This window comes from Apium graveolens, chromosome 4, assembly GCF_009905375.1.
Source record: "Apium graveolens cultivar Ventura chromosome 4, ASM990537v1, whole genome shotgun sequence".
Taxonomy (NCBI): domain Eukaryota; kingdom Viridiplantae; phylum Streptophyta; class Magnoliopsida; order Apiales; family Apiaceae; genus Apium; species Apium graveolens.
The window spans coordinates 298,451,372-298,475,362 of NC_133650.1; the positions used below are offsets into that span (position 1 = coordinate 298,451,372).

At 34.5% G+C, this 23,991-nt stretch overlaps 1 protein-coding gene across 1 annotated transcript; it reads left to right on the top strand.

Moving 5' to 3' along the window:
• Window positions 1-21,101: 21,101 nt before the first annotated feature.
• LOC141721328 (GDP-L-galactose phosphorylase 1) lies at window positions 21,102-23,941 on the top strand. The gene is made up of 7 exons (XM_074524225.1): window positions 21,102-21,738; window positions 21,835-21,962; window positions 22,048-22,107; window positions 22,266-22,508; window positions 22,593-22,778; window positions 22,883-23,128; window positions 23,259-23,941. Exons 1-7 carry the CDS (start codon window positions 21,615-21,617, stop codon window positions 23,598-23,600), a joined length of 1,329 nt encoding a protein of 442 aa, XP_074380326.1. The 5' UTR covers window positions 21,102-21,614; the 3' UTR covers window positions 23,601-23,941.
• Window positions 23,942-23,991: the final 50 nt, after the last annotated feature.

The window sequence follows — 23,991 nt, forward strand, 5'->3', positions numbered from 1 at the left end:
GTACCCCTTGAAAATGAGAATCACACACTTAATTGGAGAAGATAGAAAATTCCGATACTCCGATGATTTTTTATCTAACAATTATTTTTATAAAAAACGATAGAAATCAATATCAAATAACAAAGATAAAAATAATTCGACAAAAAAACAAAGGTAAAAATAATGAAAGAAAAAAAATATATAGTGGGGTTTTCACTAGAGAAAACCGGTAAAATCCCCGACAGCGGCTATATTTGATAAAGAGAGACGAAGGCTGGACAGAAAAAAGAGACTGGTTTTTTTTTAGTATTCAAAAAAATTGATTATAAAATCTAAGATTTTATAAAATCCAAAAAGTAAAATCTTCAATTATTGGATACCATGCCGACATGTTTAAAAAAAATTAATTATAATTTTGATTGTATAATTCAAAGTTTTAGAAAAGAATTTTTGAAATCCTGATTATATACTATCATATTTTAAAAATCATTTAATATAAAATTTTAAAATGATATTTCAGCTGAATACATCACAAATATAAAAAATCCATGACCTTCGGGCCGTTAATTTTTGGCATTTTATTTTAATCCTGGGCCTGGTAATAGTGTTATTATGATTAGTTTTAGAATCAGTGTTGAGTCCATGACCGTAATGGGCTAGGATAGGAGCTCTGTTCTGGGCTTTGTTTAACATTACAGGATGAACATTTTGTAGAAGCCCAGCCTGTGGACTTTGGATTGTGCAAATCCAACTGTGCATTTCGTAACAGCCAACCTGTGGACGCTTAAAGATATCTACAATGCATAAAGAGATCATTTAGATAGAAAGTACAGACTTTATTGGTAAAAAGGCCTTTGAAAGGAAAAAAAAAAGAAAAAAGGGGGTTTAGTGGGATTATACTTGAACTATTTAATTAAGCCGCGCTTTTCAGCGATTTTTTAAAATAATTTTTTGTTTTATTTTATTTTTTTCTTACGGTCATTCCGAAATTCTAAATTATAAATAATATATTAACTCAAGGAAGTTTAAAAAGTAGTTATCTCGTTAAACTTGAACATGTTTATTCCAATGAGTAGTTCTCTCATTATTAACAAATTTAATATCATAAAATTATATTATATTTAGTCAATAATCAATATAATATTTTTATATTTAATAATATAAAACTTTAAAAAAATTACATAAATAAATTGAAACGATATGAGATGAGCCACCTCACCGCCCTCGTCTTCTCCGTAACATAAGTATAATATAATAATTTTTAAAAAATATTGAAAAAACATGTGTGTATATACTTGTTTTGTAATATTTATTGGCTAAAAATAGAAAAAAGGAATTTTTAGAAAATTATAATATAGCAAGTTAATTTTTGGAGAAAGTAGCTCTCTCATAATTTACAAATCTAATATCATGAATTTATATTATTTTTTAATCAATAATCAATATAATTATTTTATTTAATAATAAAATAATTAGCGAACTACTAAAAATTTATTTAGTGTATTTTTACGGGGAGGAAGAAATCAGGGTCATGGTTGTTTAGGATTAGATAAAAATCCGGGATAACTAATCTCACATCTATTAATATTATGAAGAAAATAATTATATATTACGTTATATCAATATATGAAAAAAAAACATATACCAACATATTTATTGGAAATTTTACAACCAAACTGGTGGAAACCACAAGACGAAGTCTCAAGTATCCTAATACGTCGTCTTCAATAAGTGATATGATAATTTAAATATAATCCTTAAATTAAGGAGAAAAATGTTTTCAGAAAACAAACATGATATAAAAATATTATAAACCTATTTTATACTCATTACTACAATAAAATAAATAATACATACCGACGAATATCTGTCATGATTGACAATTTTTCTTTCTGTTTTTTGTGACGGTTTTATTTATTTCTTTCATTTCAATCTTCTAAATATTTATATCATACAAGTTTACACCATCATTTACATCTATTTCAAATTGTGAGAATGGCAAAATTCGAGGTTGATTTGGAGAAAATGTATGCCAATCTGGTGATCGATGATGAGGATGAAGGGGGGATTATCGTGCCAAGTAATGAGGTGGGGGTGCGGAAACAAACTTAAATGTTAGTGGGAAAGTTTTTGACAGAGAAAAATATTAACTTCAACGCAATGCAAAATGTAACGACGGGATAATGGAGGCCAAAGAAATGGATGGAGTTCCCCGAGATGGGTGGATTTATGTACTCTTTTGTGTTCTTTCATAAACTAGATTTTTGGAGGGTTATAGATGAGGGCCTTGGTCTTTTGAATAGGCGATGCTCGTTTATCATCAAGTCAAGAAAAGGCAAGATCCGCTTCCAGTTCCACTACATCAAGTCAAAATGTGGGTACGAATTCATAATATCCGAGAGGAATCTTATCTGAGAGCATCATCAAAAGTGTTGGTTCATCCATTGGTAAGTATATTAGTTCAGACCCAGGTACATTTGAGGGACGCTGGAAGCCATACGTGTGTATCAGGGTGCTAGTAAATGTGGAGAAACCTTTGAAATGCGGGGTGAAAATAAAGAGGGAAGGGGATAGTTGGAGCTGACTTAATTTTAAATATGAAAGGATGGGAACATTTTGCTTTATTTGTGGGATTATAGGACATGCGGGTAGAGACTGTAATATTGTATATGCAAATTCAGAGAAACCGGTGGAAAGGGCATATGGTGTATGTTTACGTGTGCCAACTAGAAACACAAGGAATAACACAAGAGCTCGGTGGGTTAGGAATGCAAATGAGGGTGATGGAATGTGGGGAACGAAGAATACGGAAGTAGAAACAACCACCGTGCATTACGGTACACAGGGGGAGGAGCGTTTCATGGAGATTGAATGGGAGATTCGACAAACAACGGAAGATACGAGATAGATTCGAGTCAAATCACGGGAAACTAGGGAGGAGTTACTGAATGATGGGGATAATGCAATCACGGGGCAGAAAAAAGGGGATGTGACTGTAACAGATAAGACACAGGAAAACGGAAATATAGTCACGAGTTGATACAGATGGATTTGAAGGAAATCATGAGCTGGATAAAATGCAGTACATGGAAAGTCAACCAATAGTTGGGCCAAAAAACTTGCTACTGGCGGGAATCCAGGCCCGCCAAGGATCATGAGTATTTTAGCTTGGAACTATCGTGGGTTGTCCAACCCACGAACAATTTGATTTCTTTGTGAAGTAAATAATCAGTTTCGTCCAAGCATAATATTTTTAAGTGAAACATTAGTAAAGTAAATTAAAATAGAAAGTGTAAGTAAAAAGTTAGGCTTTACGAGGTACTTTGATGCAGATTCTCAAGGACACGAAGGAGGGCTTTCTTTGTTTTGGAAGAATGAAGGAGGTGTTAACATTCTGGGTAGCTGCGGTAATTTTATTGACTTCGAATGTGTTCTTGAAGCCGTGGGTAAGTGGAGATATACAGGATACTACGAATTTCCAAAGAGACGAAGACGGGAAGAGTCATGAAATATGATTAGAAATTTATCTTTAAGTTCAACATTACCATGGTGTATAATCGGGGATTTTAATGACATGATATCTATGGAAGAAAAATGAGGGGGACATCATCAAACAAGGGCATTACTAGATGGGTTTTTTAAAACTATAATGGTGTGCGGGTTGGAGGATTTGGGGTTTACAGGGGATACTTATACATGGGAGAGGGCAAGGGGAATGGAGAGATGGGTGCAGGAGAGGCTGGATAGAGGGTTAGCTACGCAAGCATGGTGTGACTTGTTCCCTGCTGCAGAGGTACAAGACCTGGACGTGTCTACATCGAATCACATGCCCCTATTTTTATAATTTCATAGGCAGGAGTATGTTTAAAAATGGAGCAGATTTAGATTCGAAAATATGTGGATTAAAGAAAGTGAATGCGGGATTATTATTCAGTCATGTTGGAATGAGATTGGATATATGAATCTACTAGAGAAAATGGTGAGATAATGTGCTAAGCGAGAAGAGTGGGGGAGTTTGATAAAAGATTTAAAAATAAAGTTGGCGAAGTATATGAGTGATATGAGAAAGCTTAGAACTCGAAGAGATATAGATGGAGTTCATCAGTCTGAAGAAGCAAGGAAGTTTTACCTGTCACTACTTGAGAGGAAGTATTTTTTTGGCACCAGGGGGCAAAAATTTTTTGGCTATGTGATGGTGATAAAAATACAAAAAAAAATCCATAAGTATGCCTCGACTAGAAGAGAGAATAATAGAATTCAAAGATTGAAAGATCACAGTGGTGAATGGAAGGATAATGGGGAGGAAATTCAGGGGATCATTACTGATTACTTTGAGGATATATTCTGTACATCGAGGTTGGAGGAGAATTGTCTGACAGAATCGTGTTTAAACAATTAAATGAAGTTCGCAAACGGTACCTTGTGTCGTCAATCAGTAATGAGGAAGTTAAAGTTGTGATCTTCGCTATTCACCCGGATAAAGCTCCAGGATTGGAAGGTTTTAATCCATCATTTTTCAAGCATACTGGAATATAGTTGGTCCGGATTTGTGTTTGTTCTTCCAAGTATTCTTTGATAGAGGTGAGCTATCTGAAAATCTCAACACAACACTAGTTTGTTTGATCCCCAAAGTGAAACAGTCGTAGAGAGTGTTAGACTTGAGACTGATCTCCCTCTACAATGTTCTGATGAGAATATTGTCAAAGATAATTGCAAACAGAGTGAAACTAACCTTACACATAATTATCTCATAACAACAAAGTGCGTTTAATGAGAATCAATTTTTGACAGATAATGCACTTATGGCATTCGAGGTAAATCACCACATTCATAGGAAAACATAGGGAGCCATGGGAGTTGCTGGTTTAAAAGTAGATGTGTTGGAGGCTTATGACAGGTTAGAGTGGTCATTTATTGAGTTCATGCACCAGAAATTTGATTTCCCTAAAAAATGATATGATTATGAAGTAAATAAAAACAGTGAGTTACAGTCTTCTGCATGATGGTAAAATTTTTGGGAACGTTATACCTCACTGAGGTTTACGTCAAGGGGATCCGATTTATCATATTTTTATATAATATGTGCTGAGGGGCTAAGTGGTATAATACGGAGATATGAGGAGGATGGATTAATTCCTGAATGTAAAATAGCTAAAAGGGCTCCATCCGTGTCTCATTTGCTATTTGCAGATGACTGTTATTTCTTTTTCCGAGCGTCACAAGTTGAAGCAAACGTCATGAGAGCTATTTTACAACAGTATCAAGGAGTATCTGGACAAGTGATTAACAGTAATAAATTGAATATTATTTTTAGTCCGAATACAAAGAGTGCGGGTAGGGCGGGGGGCGTGAAGTGCTGCAAGTGCAAGAAACAACGACAACGGAATAGTATCTTGGTATGCATATCCGTTTGGGGAGAAATAAAATGGAGGTATTTGGATTCCTGAAGGTTAAAGTTCATCAAAAACTACAGGGATGAGCTAACAGGGATATATCTAAGTAAGTGAAACTAACACGGTTGTCTTCAGCTACACAAGTGTTTCCTAGCTTTTAGATAAATTTGTTCCTCATTCGGGTAGGTATATGTGAGGATATAGAGATAAAGATGAATGGCTTCATGTGGGGTAAGGGAGCAACTGGAAAAGGGGTTAAATGGATGTCGTGGACGAGGATGTGTATGCCTAAGGGGTGCGGTGGGTTAGGAGTCAAAGAGCTGAGAAAATTCAATTTACCGATGTTGGCTAAACAATGTTGACGATTACTCCATCAAATAAATGGGCTTGTGTCAGCGATAATAAAAATGAGGTATCATCCTACTACATCTTTCATTGAGGCACAGGTGGGAAAAAACCAAGCTATATTTGGAGAAGCTTAATGACGGAAATGGAGATTATTAAGGTGGGGGCATATGTAAAATTGGTGATGGGAAAGATACACAGGTCTGACATATGCCCTGGTTACCAAATATGGAGGGAGGTTACATAACAACTATGATGCCATAGTATTTGAGAGCTGTTATTGTGGATAAATTGATGGAGGGTACAAAAAGGAGGTGGGATACATAGCTGATTGATGATGTATTTAATATGCAGGATGCTGAGTTGATTAAACGGATTCCTATTAATAAGATTGATAAGAAAGATACTTGGTTTTGGATATTAGATGATAAGGGGCGGTTCACAGTTAAAAGTGCTTATCGATGGTTGGAAGGAGAGTTTGATATACTCACAAGAAGTTCTGGAATAAGTTATGGTCTTTGAAACTCCCAGGTAAAGTTACTCATTTTATTTGGCGTGTGTGTCAACTATCAAGGCTGCTTACCTACTGCATGTGCTCTATAAAGTAAACAAATACTGTCAAATGTTCAATTCCCATTGTGTTGGAATGCAACAGAAACAGATACACATGTGTTGTTTATTTGTGATTTTGCGTGTACGGTTTGGTTTATGACAGGACTATACCAGATATTGCAAGTGTTACCACGTGAAATAGCTTTCATGGTTTGTCTCAGAATTTTTGAAACGTGCACAATGGAGCAATGTGTACAATTTTGGATGATTGCTTGAGGTATCTGGGGTCGTGGAAACAAGTGGGTGTGGGATAGAATTAATGGTTCAACAGATGGAGTCAAAATTGTAGTGTTTCAATTTCTTACTGAATGGAGAAAGGCTCGGCATAATAGTGTAGGCATGGGTCGACACACCGAGATAGGCGATCATATATGAAAAAACCAATGATGGACCGGGTGAAAGTGAATACAGATGCTGCGTGTTTTCCTGATGGTATTATTGGAGTAGGACGGATAATGTGGGATTCACATGGAGTTTTCCTTGAGCTTGTTGTTATAGGCTGCTGGGAGCTTGATCACACCGAGGGAAGCTGGAGCTATTTCCATGAAGGAAGCCTTGTCGTGGGTAATGGAAATAAGAAACCAGTGATGTATTATGGAGACAGGTTCGCAGGTGCTTGTAGTTGCGTGCTATGGACGTCCAGGAGAAGCAAATCTTGGTATAGTAGTTGGTGACTGTACTCATTTATTAAATCACATTAATTCAGTGGTAGTTAAGTTTGCTTACCATTCTGCGAATAGTGTGGCTCATGCTTTAGCGCAAGTAACCTATTTATGCCAAAATGAGGGGAATGGTTTGATATCCCCCTGTTTTTATTTTGGATGTACTCGAAAGAGATATGATTTAGTTTATGAAAGTAGCATTTTGTTCAAAAAAACAATACATAAGAGACCATAATGAATTCCGGACTCGGTCAACTGTGCAATATTATTAAAAATATATATATAATTTTGATAATTTTTTAAATAACTTAGATCAATCTATCCGAAAATATGGTTTGATCACCTAAACTAAAATTCCGGTTCCAATCGTGGACTTGGATATACTAAGTGGTCGTTTGATTCGGCTCATTCTGGTATCAGGTATGTGTTTTTTTCATTACAAATTATATCTGATGTTTGGTTGACTATTTCTAAAATCTGATACCCATTCTTTACACCCATCTGAAATCATATTTAATACCTTACGAGGAGGTGGTTTTGAGACACGGGTACGAGGTATTCAATTAAAATTGATTATTTCAATTTTATTTATAAAATTAAATAAAATCTTAAAACATGTATGTTAAATATCATGTTGTTTAATTTTAAATAAATTATAAATAATATATATCACATAATATATATATATATATAATTATAGATATATAAATCATAAAAATATAAATGTATAATATAAGAATAAAAACTTTGGGCCAGTATTTTATTATTTGGGCCTGTCCAAAGTTATGTTCCATTCCAGTCTACACAACAGATTCCCAACATATTATAATTTTTAAGTATTAATGATTCGGTTTTTCTAGTGTGTGTCCATAGGCATATGCTAAGTGTTAGTGCTTGATGAGCTGTCCACGAAATATTGGTGGTGAGCTCATTAATAATGATGGACTCCCCTGCATACACAAAAATCTCCTCTAATAAATTTTTTACAACTCATCAATCACACTTTCTTATCATGTACCAATGGGCACACATTAGACAAATCCTTAATGATTTTAGAGTGTATTTAGCAAGATAAATAAAGAAATTGCATAAAAATGATACATTATTAGAGCAACTCCAAGAGTTGATGAGAGTCTCCTTATAAAAATAAATATAATAGAGGCTCATAAGTCATATTATTTGGGCATGTTCCAATAGCCCTCCTCAAAACTTTTTACTTTTATTTTTTATTCTATTTTCCATACATATGACTCTATATCTAAATACTAGCAATCGGTCACCGATGGAAACCCAGAACGTAGTTATGTAGGTATGTTAACCTAATCTACCAAGTAGATACTCACTAAATGAAATAGCAGTAGTAGTTTAACAAGTGGTGTCATTAGGACAAAGAGCAACACTAACATCAACAAGTACATAAACTGTTTTAACCATTTGCACATCATACATATGATAACAGGAGTTTAACATAATGGAGAGGGAAATGAGACTACGTTTTGGAGGGAAAAGATCTATACTAATATTAAAATAGTTGAACTAACATTAGAGCCTCCTCAATAATGATGAAATGTTTGGAGATCTTAAATATATATGGAGTGTTTATAAGTGTGTTGGAATTGAGTTTTGTGTTAAATTTGTCAAAAAATGACTTAAGATGGGGAATAGGGAAACACTTGGAATTGCTCTTATACGTTATAAAGAACACGAATTGCAAACCGGCCACACCAAACATTCAGTTAATTGTTCATGCCCCTCGTCGTATGTTCTCAGTAGTGCTGTCAAACGGATAATTCGGATATGAATCTGCCTATATCTGTATCCGGATTCGAATTTGAAAATCGGTATCCGTATCCGTATCGGAATCCGGAAATATTTAAATACCAATATCTGAATCCGAATCCGACGGATACTATCCAGATACTGATAATATCTGGATCTGAATCCGATTTTCAATCAGATTTTTTTAATATTAAATTTTTTAAAAAAATTATAAAATATATAATAAAAATAAAAATAAGATTTAAAGTGATTTAATCTTATTTTAATTTATTCAAAAATTAATTTTATTTATCTTTTCAATTTATTTTTTATCTTTAAATTATTGAACTCAAATAATTTTTTAATATATGTTTATACTATTTTTACAATCATATAAAAATTATATAAACATAATGTTTAATATATATATATATGTGTGTGTGTATGTATGTACATACACTATAAATTTAATATAATAAATTTTAAAATATATAAATATTTAAATATAATATATTTATTCGGATTCGGATATTATCGGATACGAATATGTCTTTATCTGTATCCGTATCCGTAATTGTTGGATTCGAATACGGATAATATACGCTTTATTTCAGATACAGATAATATTCGTTTTATTTCGGATATGAATGCGAATTTTCCGGATGGATATCGAGTTTTTCGATTTTTTTTGACAGCCCTAGTTCTCAGTTAGCTGGTATATTTATCCCATATATTTTATATATTAGTCGGCCTCTACCTTCCTAAAATTGGCATTTAATATTGTATCAAAGTTCTGATTCGGATAAATTTGAAAAAGACACTGGCATTTGGATACTGATATTTAATAAAGTGAACTCTTTTAATTAAAGTTGTAATAAAAAAAAGTTGTCGATATTAAAATCGAAATCAAAATCAAAAAATTACAAACAAATATAGACTTTTAAAACCAAAATCAAGAAGTCATTTACAATTTTTAAAATCAAATATCTTCAATTTCAATTTTAATTTTATTATAAAATTGAGACAAACTGAGCCATACTCTCCGCCCGTAGCAGGAAAATGAAACAAAAAAACAAAAGAATTGTACAAACGGATTAATTTTTACAGAGTAAAATGACAATGAGTGATGTACACAAAACTGAGACTGCATGTTTTGGGAGCCAAGTACATTTTAGTGTAGCTCCTCTACCCACGTTTTTCTAATTGGATGCCAAGTAATATTCTAATCTCTCAAGTCAGCCTATCCATTTTCATTGGTCGACAGCGTTTACCTTATTTTCTCTCCTTTTTATCCATTTATTATATGAACAAATTGCTTTTCAGAGATCGTGTTGATTCCGAATCTACTTGGGATCTTCCTCCATTTTTTCTTTTTAATATACCCCGAAACCTAAGCTTACTTTTTAGTCATCAAAATTATGCCATCCGGCTGCTACTGTACTTTTATACTTTATAAAGATGGGTCATTTTAAATATCACAATCCTTTGAAATTCTCCAATTATGTCGCTAAGAATGTTGGATATCAAATTGAAAAACTAACAATACAATATTAGAGTTACATAAGATTGAACGACTGATCCCTCTAGAATTCTTTCACGGAGAGTGTTTTAGCTTTCAAATATTTGTGTGTAACATTAATAATCATAACATTTCTAATTAAAATGAATCAGTAATACATATTCGTTAATATATTAAAACGTGTTAAATATAGTGTCTTATTGTTCAATTTTTTCAAAAAAAAATAATTCAGGATATGGAGTCTGAGTATTCGTAAGTATTATCACTACAGTAAACTAGTTTTGCCGAAAAACTATTTTTAAAATCTTGCAATCTAAAATATTAGATGTACTCCTTCCGTCCCGATTTATCTATTTTGTTTGATTTTTTGCGGTCAAATTAATCTAGTTTTGACTAAAAATTTCACATAGTATAATATTAAAAATATTTATAAAAATTATATTATTAAAAAGTATGTTTAATCTATTTTAATATGTAATTTTCAATTTTTCAAAATAATAAAATAATAAAATTTTATGTATAATTAAAATCGAGTCAATTTAATTATAAAAAATAAAATAAAAAAATAATAAATTAGGACGAAGTAAATATATATGAAAATTTGAAGGCACTAAAGAGAACGAAAAAGAAAGGTAAACTAAGAAGGCGCGAATCATGGCGCTTTGCATACGTCTGGATCTGGAACTAAATAAGTTGAGCCATGCTGATGACTCTTGTCCTATTGCCCGTCTTCATTTTAGTATCGGAATCTCTTGGGGAAATGATTTGAATATTCGTATTTTATTATTACTCCTGTTAATTAGTTGTGGAAAATTTTCTGCCTAAATATCTTGGTTTTGGTCCGTTTGGATCAATTTAAAAGAATCGTTTGGTAGTACACTTGTAGGTATCGTTTGGTTTGGTTGGGGTGTTCTGAATTCCAAAATTTTGTAACTTATGTATATTTGATACGACAAAAATGTCCCTAATTATGTATTTAATGAATTTATTTAAGTATGTAATGTATTTTTATTGATATAGTGGTAATTTTTTAATTATTTTTGCAATTAAAATAATATCTTTCGTGTATTTACATTAAAAAAAAATTGTGCTCAACTAAATTACGTGAGCACGTATTTAGATGTATCAAACTTATTTGATATTTGGTTAAAAATATTTTCTTTATATCCATTCTCTCATCCCAAAATATGAGTTTTTTATATTTAGGGAGTGGGCATGAGATATGGGTACAATAAATCAATTTTTTATGTCATTTCATTTACATTTAAGTAATAAAATAATAAAAAAAAATTCAATGAACTAAATTATTAGTTAAATTATATTTTGAATCAGTTATAACTAATGACTCAAAAATATTTTAAATAAATAATATCAATTTTACCACTCAACCAAACAAGTTATATCATAAATTATGCTTCAAACCTAGCCCATCATAACCCTATTTTTAAATCGATTTTTCCATACATGTTAATAAAGCGAAAAAATTCAAAATTTACCAAACCAAACATATCCATTATATCCCGTTTAATGGAGGGTCTTGTAAGGTTATGATGTACGCAAATTTCCCTCATTTCTAAAAATTAAAAGACTGTTTCCCGAAAAATTTCGGCTTTGTGTGTGCGTGTCAAAATATATAAAAAGTAAAAATAACAATTTAACATATATGCAAGAATCAATTACAAACTTTAACTAGATAAAAATCTGATCACTTAAACTGAAAAACGTCAAATCAAATCTTAACCCATGGTATTATTCACATGAGATTTAGTTAATTATTTGTTATTTGTTGCATGGTTGCCCACAAGTTGCAGATTTCAGATTTTGATATCGGAATTAGAAATTGGAAAAACCATGTTGCATGATTTCTAGTCCCACACAGATAAGATAGAAGGTTTCACAGCTAAAATACTCCCTACATCCCATTTTAATTGTCACATTTCCTTTTATAGAAGTCAAATTGACCAATTTTTGACCAAAAATTAAACACTACTCTTATATTATTTCAAAAAACTAAAAATGATATATTAAAGTATATTAAATCTATTTTTCAATGACATAATTCTTTTATTTTGTTCAATTATAAAATATTAATAAATTTTGGTCAAATTTTAGTTAATTTGACTGAGTCAAAATCAAATGTGACAATTAAAATGAGATGAAGGGAGTAACCAAGCAACCAATTTTATCAATAAAAAAAGTAAAACTTTTTGTTTATGTTTATTACCTATAAAACCATCCCTAAGTTTATAAAATACTGCCTCGTTAAACCAAACTACTGTTGGGGCTACGTCAGGAAAAACGACGGATTAGTTAGTTCAAGTGTTCAACATCACAAAAGAACTGCAACTATTAAATGCTTACACAACACTATATACTCCTCCTTCCTGTGACAAAATGACAATTTTATCCGACCCCAAACATAATTGATTCGTTTGGATTTATTTAAATTCGAATTTTGATCTAAATTTTATTTTTAGAGTCAAAGGTATTTGGATTTAAATTTGGATTTTACATATATGGAACCGATACCCGAAATCTGTTCCAAATCTGATCTGAATCCGAAACCCGAAAAAAACTCGATAACATATTCTTATTATACATAATTTTATAATAATAATACATGATTTATATACATCAAATATTTAAATCTAATATTAATAACAAGGATATTGGATATATATTGAATTATCAATAATATATGTAGATACTATTTGTTTAGATTAATAAACGCATTGAGTGAGTCGAACTTTTAACCTTTATTTAGAAAAGTAAAACTTTGACCACTCCACCAACTATTTATTGACAATATATAAAAAACTATCTTTGTATTCTTAACATTCAAAAAATTATATTTGTATAATAATATAAATTTATTTATTTTTAATTAGTTAAAAAATTCTGAATTAAATCCGAAACCGATCGGAAATCTGAAAAACCCCGATAGATCGGATTTAGACCTTTATTTTTTAATATTCGGACCCGAACTCAATCCGAAAACATAACAGATCAAATTTGTATCTCACACAATCTGACCCCATCTAACCCGTTGTCATCCCTACTCTTTCTCTCCATTTTAGTTGTTATATTTTGACTTTTGATAATTAAATAAACCAAATTTTAATCAGAATTTGATAAATTTAAACATTAAAAAGTTAAATACGATAATTAAAAAGTGACAGCTGAAGTATTCTTACGATTCAGTATTTGATGGGTACAAAATTGTTTGTTACTCGAGTTGTATAATCTCTACCAAACTTATGTCAATTTGTTTCACCAATTTTAGGAATGATATGACAGCTTCACATGATACGTTTTATTAATTTCCGGGCAATTTATTGATAGTGTATATAATATTGGGGAAAAATATCAAATTGATCATACATTTCATCTAAATATATTAAATAGGTTATTCTTTTTCAGTTTGACTCAATTTGACTACTAATTAGAAAATTTGTATAAATTAGTTATTAAAAAAATAAATTTTGTATCAATTTAATCATTAATAATTAATTTATTTGATACAAATTTTCAAATTAGTAATTAAATTAAATTAAACTGGAAAGTAATAACATAAATGATTAAACGAATAATCAATTTCATGTTTTTCCTTGTAACATTGTCGATGTACTCTCAACATTTGTCTTGTCATTCGATTGACTTATTGATTTTTTTACTCGTATCTCGATATTTTTATGATTATTTGTCCAACATGTGTGAAAAATAAATCCATTTATAATCTAATTTATAATCCAAATTAGCTATTAAATGATAATCTAATTTATATGTCCAAATGTTTTTAACTTTTTTTATTTATAATGTGAGTGACACACGATATTTTTATTTATATTTTAATAATATTTTACCAAAAGAAAGTTATATCATTAAACAGACATATTTAACCAATGCTCTAAGTTCCAATTGGGGAAGTATCCGTGCTGCGAAATTGTAATACCGTAATATTGATTTACGAGTAACCAAAATTATAGATTTTTTGGAAAGAATATTAGGAATTAAACAGTATATGTAATATATTTATTTTATATATAAATATAATGGAAATAAATTATTTTTATTATATATAACTGTAATAAATTATTTAAAATTTATTTTTTCTCTACTATAAATATATTTTACTGCACGAATAAAATATTATATTATAATAAATGTATATTATATTAAATTCGGGACAAGGAGAATTTTTCTCGCAGGATTATATAAATACCATACCCATTCACCATTTAAGTGGGACGGTACGTCCCCATTTTTTAGATCGGGCTAGAACGTATTTTCCGTTTTTCTGCCCTTTGAGAAGTAATAACCTCAAATATTATTTAATATTTAAGGGAGTCCGCCCACTGATTTTCCTCTTTATCAACATTTGAGAGCCTTCATAAGGGAATTTTTAAGCAGTTCTTGCGTTTGTGCAAGATATTGAGCCATGCTCTCATCATGTGCTTTGAACTCACCGCTTATTTGCTTGGCAAGCAGTTGAGAATCTCCGAATATATCAATGATCTCAGCCTCGAGGTCCGCTGCCAGCTTCAAGCCTCCGATGAGTGCATCGTATTTGGCTACATTGTTTGTAGCGGGAAATTCAAATTTGAGGGCTTGTTGGATCTTGAATCCTTCCGAGCTGATTAAGATTATGCATGCTCCTCCTGAGTCGACGGTTGAAAACCCGTCAACAAACAGTAGCCACGGCCTTAACTGGTCTTCGTCGGATTTGGGCGCCTTGGCTTTGAATTGAAATTCTACAACAAAATTTGAGAGAACCAGGGCTTTGATCGCAGTTCGAGGCTTATATTCGATGTAAAATTGGCTCAGCTCGATGGTCCAAGCAGCGAGTCTGCCCGTCATGTCGGGTTTATGCAGGATTCTCTTGAGAGGTTGATTCGTGAGCACATGAATTTCCCTCGCTTGGAAGTAGTGTCGTAATTTTCGGCTGACGACGACTAGGGCGTAGACTGGCTTCTCGACCTGTGGATATCTTGTTTCCGCATCTCGTAGTGAGTGGCTAATGTAGTACACCAGGATTTCTTTTCCTTCGTCAAGCCGAACTAAGACTGCCGCGACGGTTTCATCGGAGGCTGAGAGGTACACACGCAACGACTCGCCTGGTATAGGCCGAGTGAGGATGGCTGGATTTGTTAAGAATGCCTTTAACTCAGAGAAACTCCTTTCATAGTCATCGTTTCATTCAAAATGGGAGGATTTGGAAGCTTTCTTCATTGCTGAGAAAAATGGGATGTATCTTTTTGACGACTGAGGAATAAATCTTCGAAGTGCGGCGATACATCCAGTCAGTTTTAGTAAGTCCTTAACAGATCTTGGTTTCTCCATTTCCAAGATTGCTTTTGTCTGAGATGGATCTGCTTCAATACCTATTTGGGTGACTAAAAATCCAAGAAATTTACCCGGGGTGAGACCGAACGAGCATTTTGCAGGGTTTAGCCGCATATTATTGTTTCTCGCATTCTCGAATGTTTCACGAAGGTCGGACACATGATCAGAGGAAACTTTCGATTTTGTAATCATGTCATCGACGTAGATTAGCATATTTCTCCCGATTTGTGAGGCAAATATCTTATCCATCATCTGTTGAAATGTGGCCCCCGCGTTGATTAAACTGAAAGGCATTACTCGGTATCCGCAGACCCCTCCGTGCGTGATGAATGCAGTTTGTTGCCAATCTTGGGTGTCCATCTTAATCTGATTGTACCCTGAAAAAGCATCCATAAAAGACAGAAGTTCATTTCCCGCTGTCGCGTCAATGAACTGGTCGATATTCGGCAGAGGGTAAAAATCTTTGGGGCAAGCCCTATTCACATCCGAGTAATCGAGCACATCCTCCACTTTCCATTATTTTTCTTGACCAAGACCACATTTGAGATCCATATGAGGAATTGTACCGGTTCAATGAAACCGGCTTCGAGTAACCTGACAATCTCTTGGTCGATAGCTGCTCTTTTCTCGGCAGAGAATGTTCGGTATTTATATCATAATGGTTTGATGTTTTTGCTGATGTGTAGTGAATGTCGAGCGACGACCTCCGGGATCCCAGACATGTCCATGGGGTCCCAGGCGACAATGACGGAGAACTCTCTGATGAGGTTCGTGATATCTTGCTTTAAAAGCTCAGGGAGATTTTTGCCAATTCTTTTAGTTTTTTCAGGGTTTCCTTCAAATACTTCAACCTCTTCAGTTTATTCGATAGGAGAGCGAGAGTTGCTTGTAAGTGTGTCGATTAACTCTTCGGGGTCGATGTCAAGCACCTGGTTCATTCCTAGTTCCTCATCTGCCTTTTTCCTTGGAAAAAGTGTAGTTAAATAACACTGTCTTGTTGTTGCCTGTTCTCCGATCATTTCTTCTACACCAAAGTCTGTGGGGAACTTCATTTACAAGTGGGAGATGGAAGTTATGGCTCAAAGGGCGGTGATTGTAGCCCAATATAACATTGAAGCTCGAGGAGGCACTAATTACATAAAACTTGACCACCTTCCAAATTTGACACGGGAGAGAGCCGAAAAGTACCGTCATATCGATGGTTCCTACCACGTGGACCTCATTCCCAGTGAATCCATACAGCGGGGTTCGGGAATTTTCAAGCCTTCAATCATCGATGTCCATTCATAAGAAGGCATGATGATATAAGATATCGACGGAGCTCTCATTGTTAACCAGCATTTTCTTAATTGTATCGTTTCCCACTCGTGTGGTAATGACAATGGCGTCCTGATGGCCTTTAATCAGTCCGAGATGGTAATCATCATCAAAGAAGGATTCGCTCGAGGGCGTTTAGCTGTCGAGAGATTGACATTAATAACTTCTCGAGCATAAGATTTACGAGAGTTATGAGAAAATCCTCCGGCGGCGTAGCCGCCAAAAAAGACATCAATGACGGGATCTTCCTCATCCCGATGGTGTCGCCGGGGAATATCATCTTGTTGCACATAGTGGATAAGTTGTCCTCGGAGAATCTTACTTTCAATGAGGTTGCTAAGTTGGAAGCATTGTTCTATTGTGTGGCCAGTGTCTTCGTGATAATCGCAATATCTGGAACTTGGAAGTCTGTCGGGTTTCATGGGCCTCGTCGGGCGATAGTCTGGCTCTATTTTTAATACTGCTAGAATCGTCATTTTCTAGGTATTGAGTTAGGTGAATTCTTTATCGGGGCGATTGCAAGGTTGCCAATCTCTTTCTCTTCGATTTCTCGGAGGGTAGTTAACTGCTCGGCTCTGGGGAGATGGACGGCGATCTTGACGCCTCTCTCTCGCGGATGATCGCGGACTATACTATAATGTCGTTCATATCTTGAAGAGCGTCGAGGTGACTGTATGTAGGTCACCGCCTCTTGAAGCATCATGCGATGCTCGATAATCTGAAATACCGCTTGTAGAGGTTTTGGCCTCTTCTCAAAAATCTTCTCGAGGAGTAGTCCATGTCGTGATTTTTTGATACCCGGTGTCAGGAAATTGACGGCCATTTGTTCTATGAGGTCCGAAATTTCTGCTATTTCTTCTCTGAACCGAGTTAAGAAACTCTGGAGGCTCTCGTTTGAATGCTGGTGCATGGTCATTAATGACGATGTGACCTTTATTTCCTTATAATTGCTGGAGAAGCGAGCCTATAGTTTGCTTTTTTAATGTTGACCACGAGTCAATGGAGTGTGGTGGAAGATTACTATACCATCGAAGAGCTATACCTTGGAGGCATTTGGAGAAAAATTAGCATCGGGCAATTTTAGAGTGTCCAAAGAAAGTCGTACGACCGTCAAAAGTATTGAGGAACGCCAAAGGGTCGGACGATCCGTCAAAGTGATCGAGTGCCGGTGTTTCCAGTGTTCTGTCGATGCGGGATTTCTCGCAGGATGAGTGATAGGGGGCTTTCGCTGAAAGTTTCGAATCCCGACTGATTGCGCATTATGTTACACATTTGAGCTAACTCTTCTTGCATTTTGACAAATTCCTCGTGGGAGATGGACTCTGTAGACTCTGTCTTTTGGGAGACGTCACCCGACGGAACCGTGCGCTGTCGGCGTTCACGAGGTTGTGAATACGTCGACTCGGCAGATGGCTCATACTCATATTCTGCATCGTCTTCATCATCATAGTACAGTCATGCTTTTAATCGGCACCTGTTGGAATAGCAACACCCGACCCCTGATGTGCTAACGTCGTCTGGCGTAGCTCGCGCTGGAGGCGGTGTATTTCACGCTTCCATTATAACTTGGCATGCAAGAGGCGAGCTTCTTTCTCCAAGAGCTCGAGCTCTTCATCTGAGTGCTCCAAAGCTTCGGTTCTTTTGTTTCCTTCAGTTTCGCACGCTCCTCTTTTTCCCGATGCAAACGTAGATCACTAGAAAGCACCTGTTTGCCTGTCAAGGTCTGAATTCTCTGACGTTGATCTGTCTTACACTTGCGTTTTCTCGCCTGTGAATCCGTGACCACGATATCAAGCTGTTGATCGTGATCAGTTTGTTCAGATGGCGGGAACAAACATCTTGGTTTTAGCGGTGGTTGTTGCGGCGGCCCTTGATCGTCGCGACACCTAGTAGTGGGGATCTCTGCTGTTGTTTCCCTTGTTTCGTTTGGATTGATTTCCTCCATGATTTCGTTGGATTTTAGAATAAAGGCCACTCCTTCTAGCGCAAAATGATAAGCTTCGAATATTATTTAATATTTAAGACTAGTCTTTTGGGGATCCTTCCTTTATTCAATTTTCCAACCCCCTAAAATGAGGTTGTGACATTTTATTTATAAGGAGTCCCAAATGGGCCCTTTTTTACAAATGGGCTCTTGGGTCTTTACATAAAATGTTAAATAATTTATTACTCCCTCCGTCCCGCTGGTCACTGTTTGCACGTATTTCGAGATTTCAATAAGGTATAATTTCATAATGTTTTTTAATTTTTTTTTTTTGAATAAAAGTTTAAACATCAAACTTTTTTTCAGAATTTTTTTTATTTTTAAAAATATTATGGAAGTATACTTTAAATGAGTATTGAAAAACGTGCCGAAAAGTAACGTAAACAATTCAGTGGGACTGAGGGAGTACAAATAAGTCTTACCTAACCTTCTTTTCTGGTCCAAGGTCCAACAAAAAGCTTATTTACATATTAAATAGCCGTGTGCCTTCACTGATAGATGATCTTATCTACCTGCAAATTATATTAGATGCCTCTATCTCTAATGATAATGGCATTAGTTTTGGAATTGATGTACGAAATGAGAATATAAAGCTCTTGGTGGCTACATTGAAAAGAGATTGTGTTAAGTGAAATGCTGATATGTTAGAATATAGGGCACAACAAGTATGAAATTAAGCTCGCACGGTGAATGGGGTACTATAATATGAGTGATTCTGTAGCGTGATCGTTGAAAATTGTTCATGCCATTTACAATAAACAAGACGAAGACGAAATAACTTGTAATTCTTATTATTTGATGATATTATTTTGTGTGTGTAACTTTTAGTTCGTTTAGGTTTGTCCATATTAAGCGAAATGGTAATACAGAAAGCTCGTATAATTGCTAGATGTGATACTAATATCGACTCTGAACCTGTGTGTTCGGATATGCTCAAGCTATTATTCATACCGTAATTAATTTTGATCTGATTTATGAGTGTATTCATTTGAGATTTTAAAAGAATTTTTTATAATTTATAAATTTTAAAAAAATTTCGTTGATTTTAAATTTTCGTGAATTTTGATGAAATTGATAAAGTCTTGCAGATTTTGTGGAGTTTTTTAGAAATACATTAAAATCTCATTATTTTGAAGAGATTTCAAAATATTAAAAATATACAAACAAATCCATCAAAATCCACAACTTTTTTAAATAAAAAAAAATCCATGGACTTTTGAATATTATACGATTTTGATGGATTTTTTAAAATCCAAATTTAATACCACCAAATTTTAATTGACTTTTCAAAATCTAAATTGAATACACTCAGATTTTAAAAGATTTTTTCCAATCTTGTTGTTGTTGAATACCTTCAGATTTTAAATGATTATTTAAAATTCAAATTAAATACTCCATGATTTCTAAAATCCATAAAAATTATTCAAAATCCCAATTGAATACACCCGCTAGTGTTTTTATACACTTCCTTAACAAAACCAAAAGAAAATAATTTTACAATTAATGTAATATTGAAAAAAAAAGTAAAAAAATATTTACACTCGAATTCGGAAGACATTGATTGAGATACCGATTTAGGATTAATCGGATAATCAGGTATTAATCGGAAAAAATTGGATGTATATTATATTTCAAATTGTATTTAACTTATAATATCCTTATTTTACTAATAACTTAAAAATAAATATATATTATCATATTATATAATTTATAACTATTTAAATTTAATTGAAATTATATAATATATGTTATAATTTATTTGCAATATACATAACAAAAAAAACATATAAGCGATAATCAGATTTCAACAAAATCGAATTGATCATGTTTTTCACAGCGAATTAATCGTTAAAAATAAGGATCTTGAGAAAAATGGATAAGAGAAATAATAATTTAGTAATATTATATTTTAGCATGGATTTTCATAATTGAATATTATTGTTCTTTTTCTATAGAAAATAATAATATTTTAGTAATGTTGGGGAAATGAAGGGAGGGGAAGGGATTGGACCACGAAAGGGGGGGATTTGGGGTCAAGTAAAAGTACGTACACACGTAGGTTAGAACGTAGATATAGTATATCAACCACTCAACCAATCAGCGCTCAAACTCCACCACATGTACCAGCCTTGGCCTGGCCTCTTCAGAGTCAGAGTCCTCTTTATTATATATATAACCCCACAATCCCCATTCTTCTCCCACCACAAAAAAATATAACACACCCTCAGCTCTCTCTCTCGATATTACTCAATTCAATTATAATATCTCTCTGTCTCCTTCCCTTCCTTACCCGCAGGCCAAGTGTTCGACGAATTGTCTCTTAGAAAATAATAATTCAGAAAGGGGGTAAAAAGCCCAGGGAGATCAAGTTGTAGACATCACGGCTAAGCACAGGATATCCGGGGGACTTGTACATGTCCATTCCGTGCGACACAAGGGTGTTTCCGTCGTAACTACTATTGAAACTAACCCTTTGCCGCACGGTGGTCGTGGTGCTTTGCCTTCTGAAGGCGGCAGTCCCTCCGACCTCCTCTTTCTCGCCGGCGGTGGTTCTACTTCCCCTTTCTTTTCTTTCTCTTAGTCTTTTTTAGTCTTTTAATTCTTCGATTTATCGTATTCTACGAAACCACATATATCTTTCTTTAGATCTGCCCTTTCGTTGTCGTATTTTCGATATTGTTAATTCAACAAGGAAAAAAAAGATGTTGAGGATTAAGAGGGTTCCTACCGTTGTTTCGAATTACCAAAAGGAAGATGGGGAAGAGGCTTCCCGCCAAACCGCCGGTGGTTGTGGCCGCAATTGTCTTAACAAGTGTTGCCTTCCAGGTATACAATATTCATTTGCTCCTCCTTTAATTCTTTTGTCAGTAATGTAATTGAATTTAAAATTATTGTAATGCTGACTACGATATCGAAAATTAGGGTCAAAGTTACCTTTGTATGCTTTTAAGAAGGAGACCAAAGTCGTTGATGGAAATGAATTGGCTGCTGATGAAATTAAGCAGCAGGAGCCTCCTGTTGCTTTCCTCGAATCCCTCGTGCTGGGAGAGGTACACCATTTTTTGAATTTTTGATTATTTTTTAAATTTAACCCACTGTCATTAGGCTAAAGTTTTTTAAATTCTTGATTGCCAGTGGGAGGATCGGATGCAGAAGGGACTTTTTCGCTATGATGTCACTGCCTGCCAAACTAAGGTCCTTTTTTTGCCTTTACCGAATTTATGTAATGATGAATTATATGCTTCTCTTTATCTCGTAGTTGTATTAATTTGAAGGAGATTGTTTTGTAAACAAAGTGAGTGCTATGAACCTTTGAGGACCCGATTCATTTGTTCCTATTTTGTTGCGTATAGGTGATTCCTGGAAACCATGGTTTTATTGCTCAGCTGAACGAGGGCCGCCACCTCAAGAAGAGGCCGACTGAGTTTAGAGTTGACAAGGTGCTGCAGCCTTTTGATGGATCAAAATTCAACTTTACTAAAGTTGGGCAGGAAGAGGTGATCTTCCAGTTTGAAGCTAGTGAGGATGGTGAAATTCAGTTCTTTCCAAATGCTCCAATTGATGCTGCCAACTCCCCTAGTGTTGTTGCCATTAATGTATGTTTTTATTGCTTTAACTTGATAAGTTGTGCATCTGATTGAAATTTGTATACTCAACTTTGTTTTTGACTCTACATACAGGTCAGTCCTATCGAGTACGGGCATGTACTTCTGATCCCTCGTGTTCTTGAGTGCTTACCACAAAGGATTGACCATGAAAGTCTCTTGCTTGCGCTTTACATGGCAGCAGAAGCAGGCAGTCCATACTTCCGTTTGGGATACAATAGCCTGGGGGCATTTGCTACCATTAATCACCTTCACTTCCAGGTCCGACACTCATACTTTTTTGACTGATTAATTATGATGTCATTTACTTAATAAGTTTGTTCTTAGTTGATGCTAAAGTGCAGAGTCTGGTTTTGTTGGAACAGGCATATTATCTGGCTGTCCCCTTTCCCATAGAGAAGACGAGCACCAGAAAAATCACTACTTTAACCGGCGGGATTGAAATCTCCCAGCTGTTAAATTATCCTGTCAGAGGTCTTGTGTTTGAGGGTTCGAGTCTGGAGAATTTGTCAGCTGCAGTTGGAGACGCTTGTATCTGCCTTCAGATCAATAACATACCTTACAATGTCCTAATCTCCGACTCTGGAAGGCGCATCTTCCTCCTTCCACAGGTAGAAGAATCAGTTCATACTAATTCATGTCTTTTTTGTCCCTTAAATCACTTTTTAATGTACTTCCAATGATTGTTTGGTTAGAGCCAGCTGTGCTGACATCTGAATCTTTGTCAAAATGAATAAACAGTGTTATGCAGAGAAACAAGCTCTTGGGGAAGTGAGTTCTGAACTTCTGGACACCCAAGTGAATCCTGCAGTTTGGGAAATTAGCGGACACATGGTATTGAAAAGGAAGGAGGACTATGAGGGGGCATCTGAGGAAAATGCATGGAGGCTTCTTGCTGAGGTCTCTCTCTCGGAAGAGAGATTCCAGGAAGTAAAAGAAATTATCTTCGAGGCAATCACTTGTGCTGTTGATGAAAGTGTGGTTATCACTGATGAAGACCAGGACATTGAGGGTCGATCTCATGAAAACACTGTGAACCATGCTATCGTGCCAGGGAAGCCAGAATGCCTTGTGCAGAATTAAGAAATGGCATTAAAGAAAATATCAGTAGTATTTTATGAATTCAAGGTACATGTGATGGGAGTTTCAGTGAGTTTCTTTCTCGGTGAGATTATCCTCAAGATAAAAATAAAGCAAAAACATAATTGCTGTGTGGCTGCTGCCCACTACCTGTAATATTGAATATGTTTGATCTGGTTTTTCCATGGTTGATATTGTAAGATAGTATGGTAATGTGTGCTATCTAGTACATGCGGTATTGCTCTCATGAGCGGCCTGTCAATTTAAGTGGTTTAGCATTGTAATCACTTGTTGCAGACTTGCAGTCTCCCCTGGGTATTAAATATTAGCTTCTTTGAAGTCTCCATTGGTATTTAATATTTAGCAAGTTGTTGTGCTTACCTTCGTTCTAATT

What these genes read in the sequence shown, in the direction of transcription:
- LOC141721328 (XM_074524225.1), top strand. Translation starts at nt 21,615, where the DNA reads ATGTTGAGGATTAAGAGGGTTCCTACCGTTGTTTCGAATTACCAAAAG. An exon ending in CTAGTGTTGTTGCCATTAAT is followed by an intron (nt 22,509 to 22,592) that starts GTATGTTTTTAT and finishes CTCTACATACAG; the next exon opens with GTCAGTCCTATCGAGTACGG. An exon ending in TTAATCACCTTCACTTCCAG is followed by an intron (nt 22,779 to 22,882) that starts GTCCGACACTCA and finishes TTGTTGGAACAG; the next exon opens with GCATATTATCTGGCTGTCCC.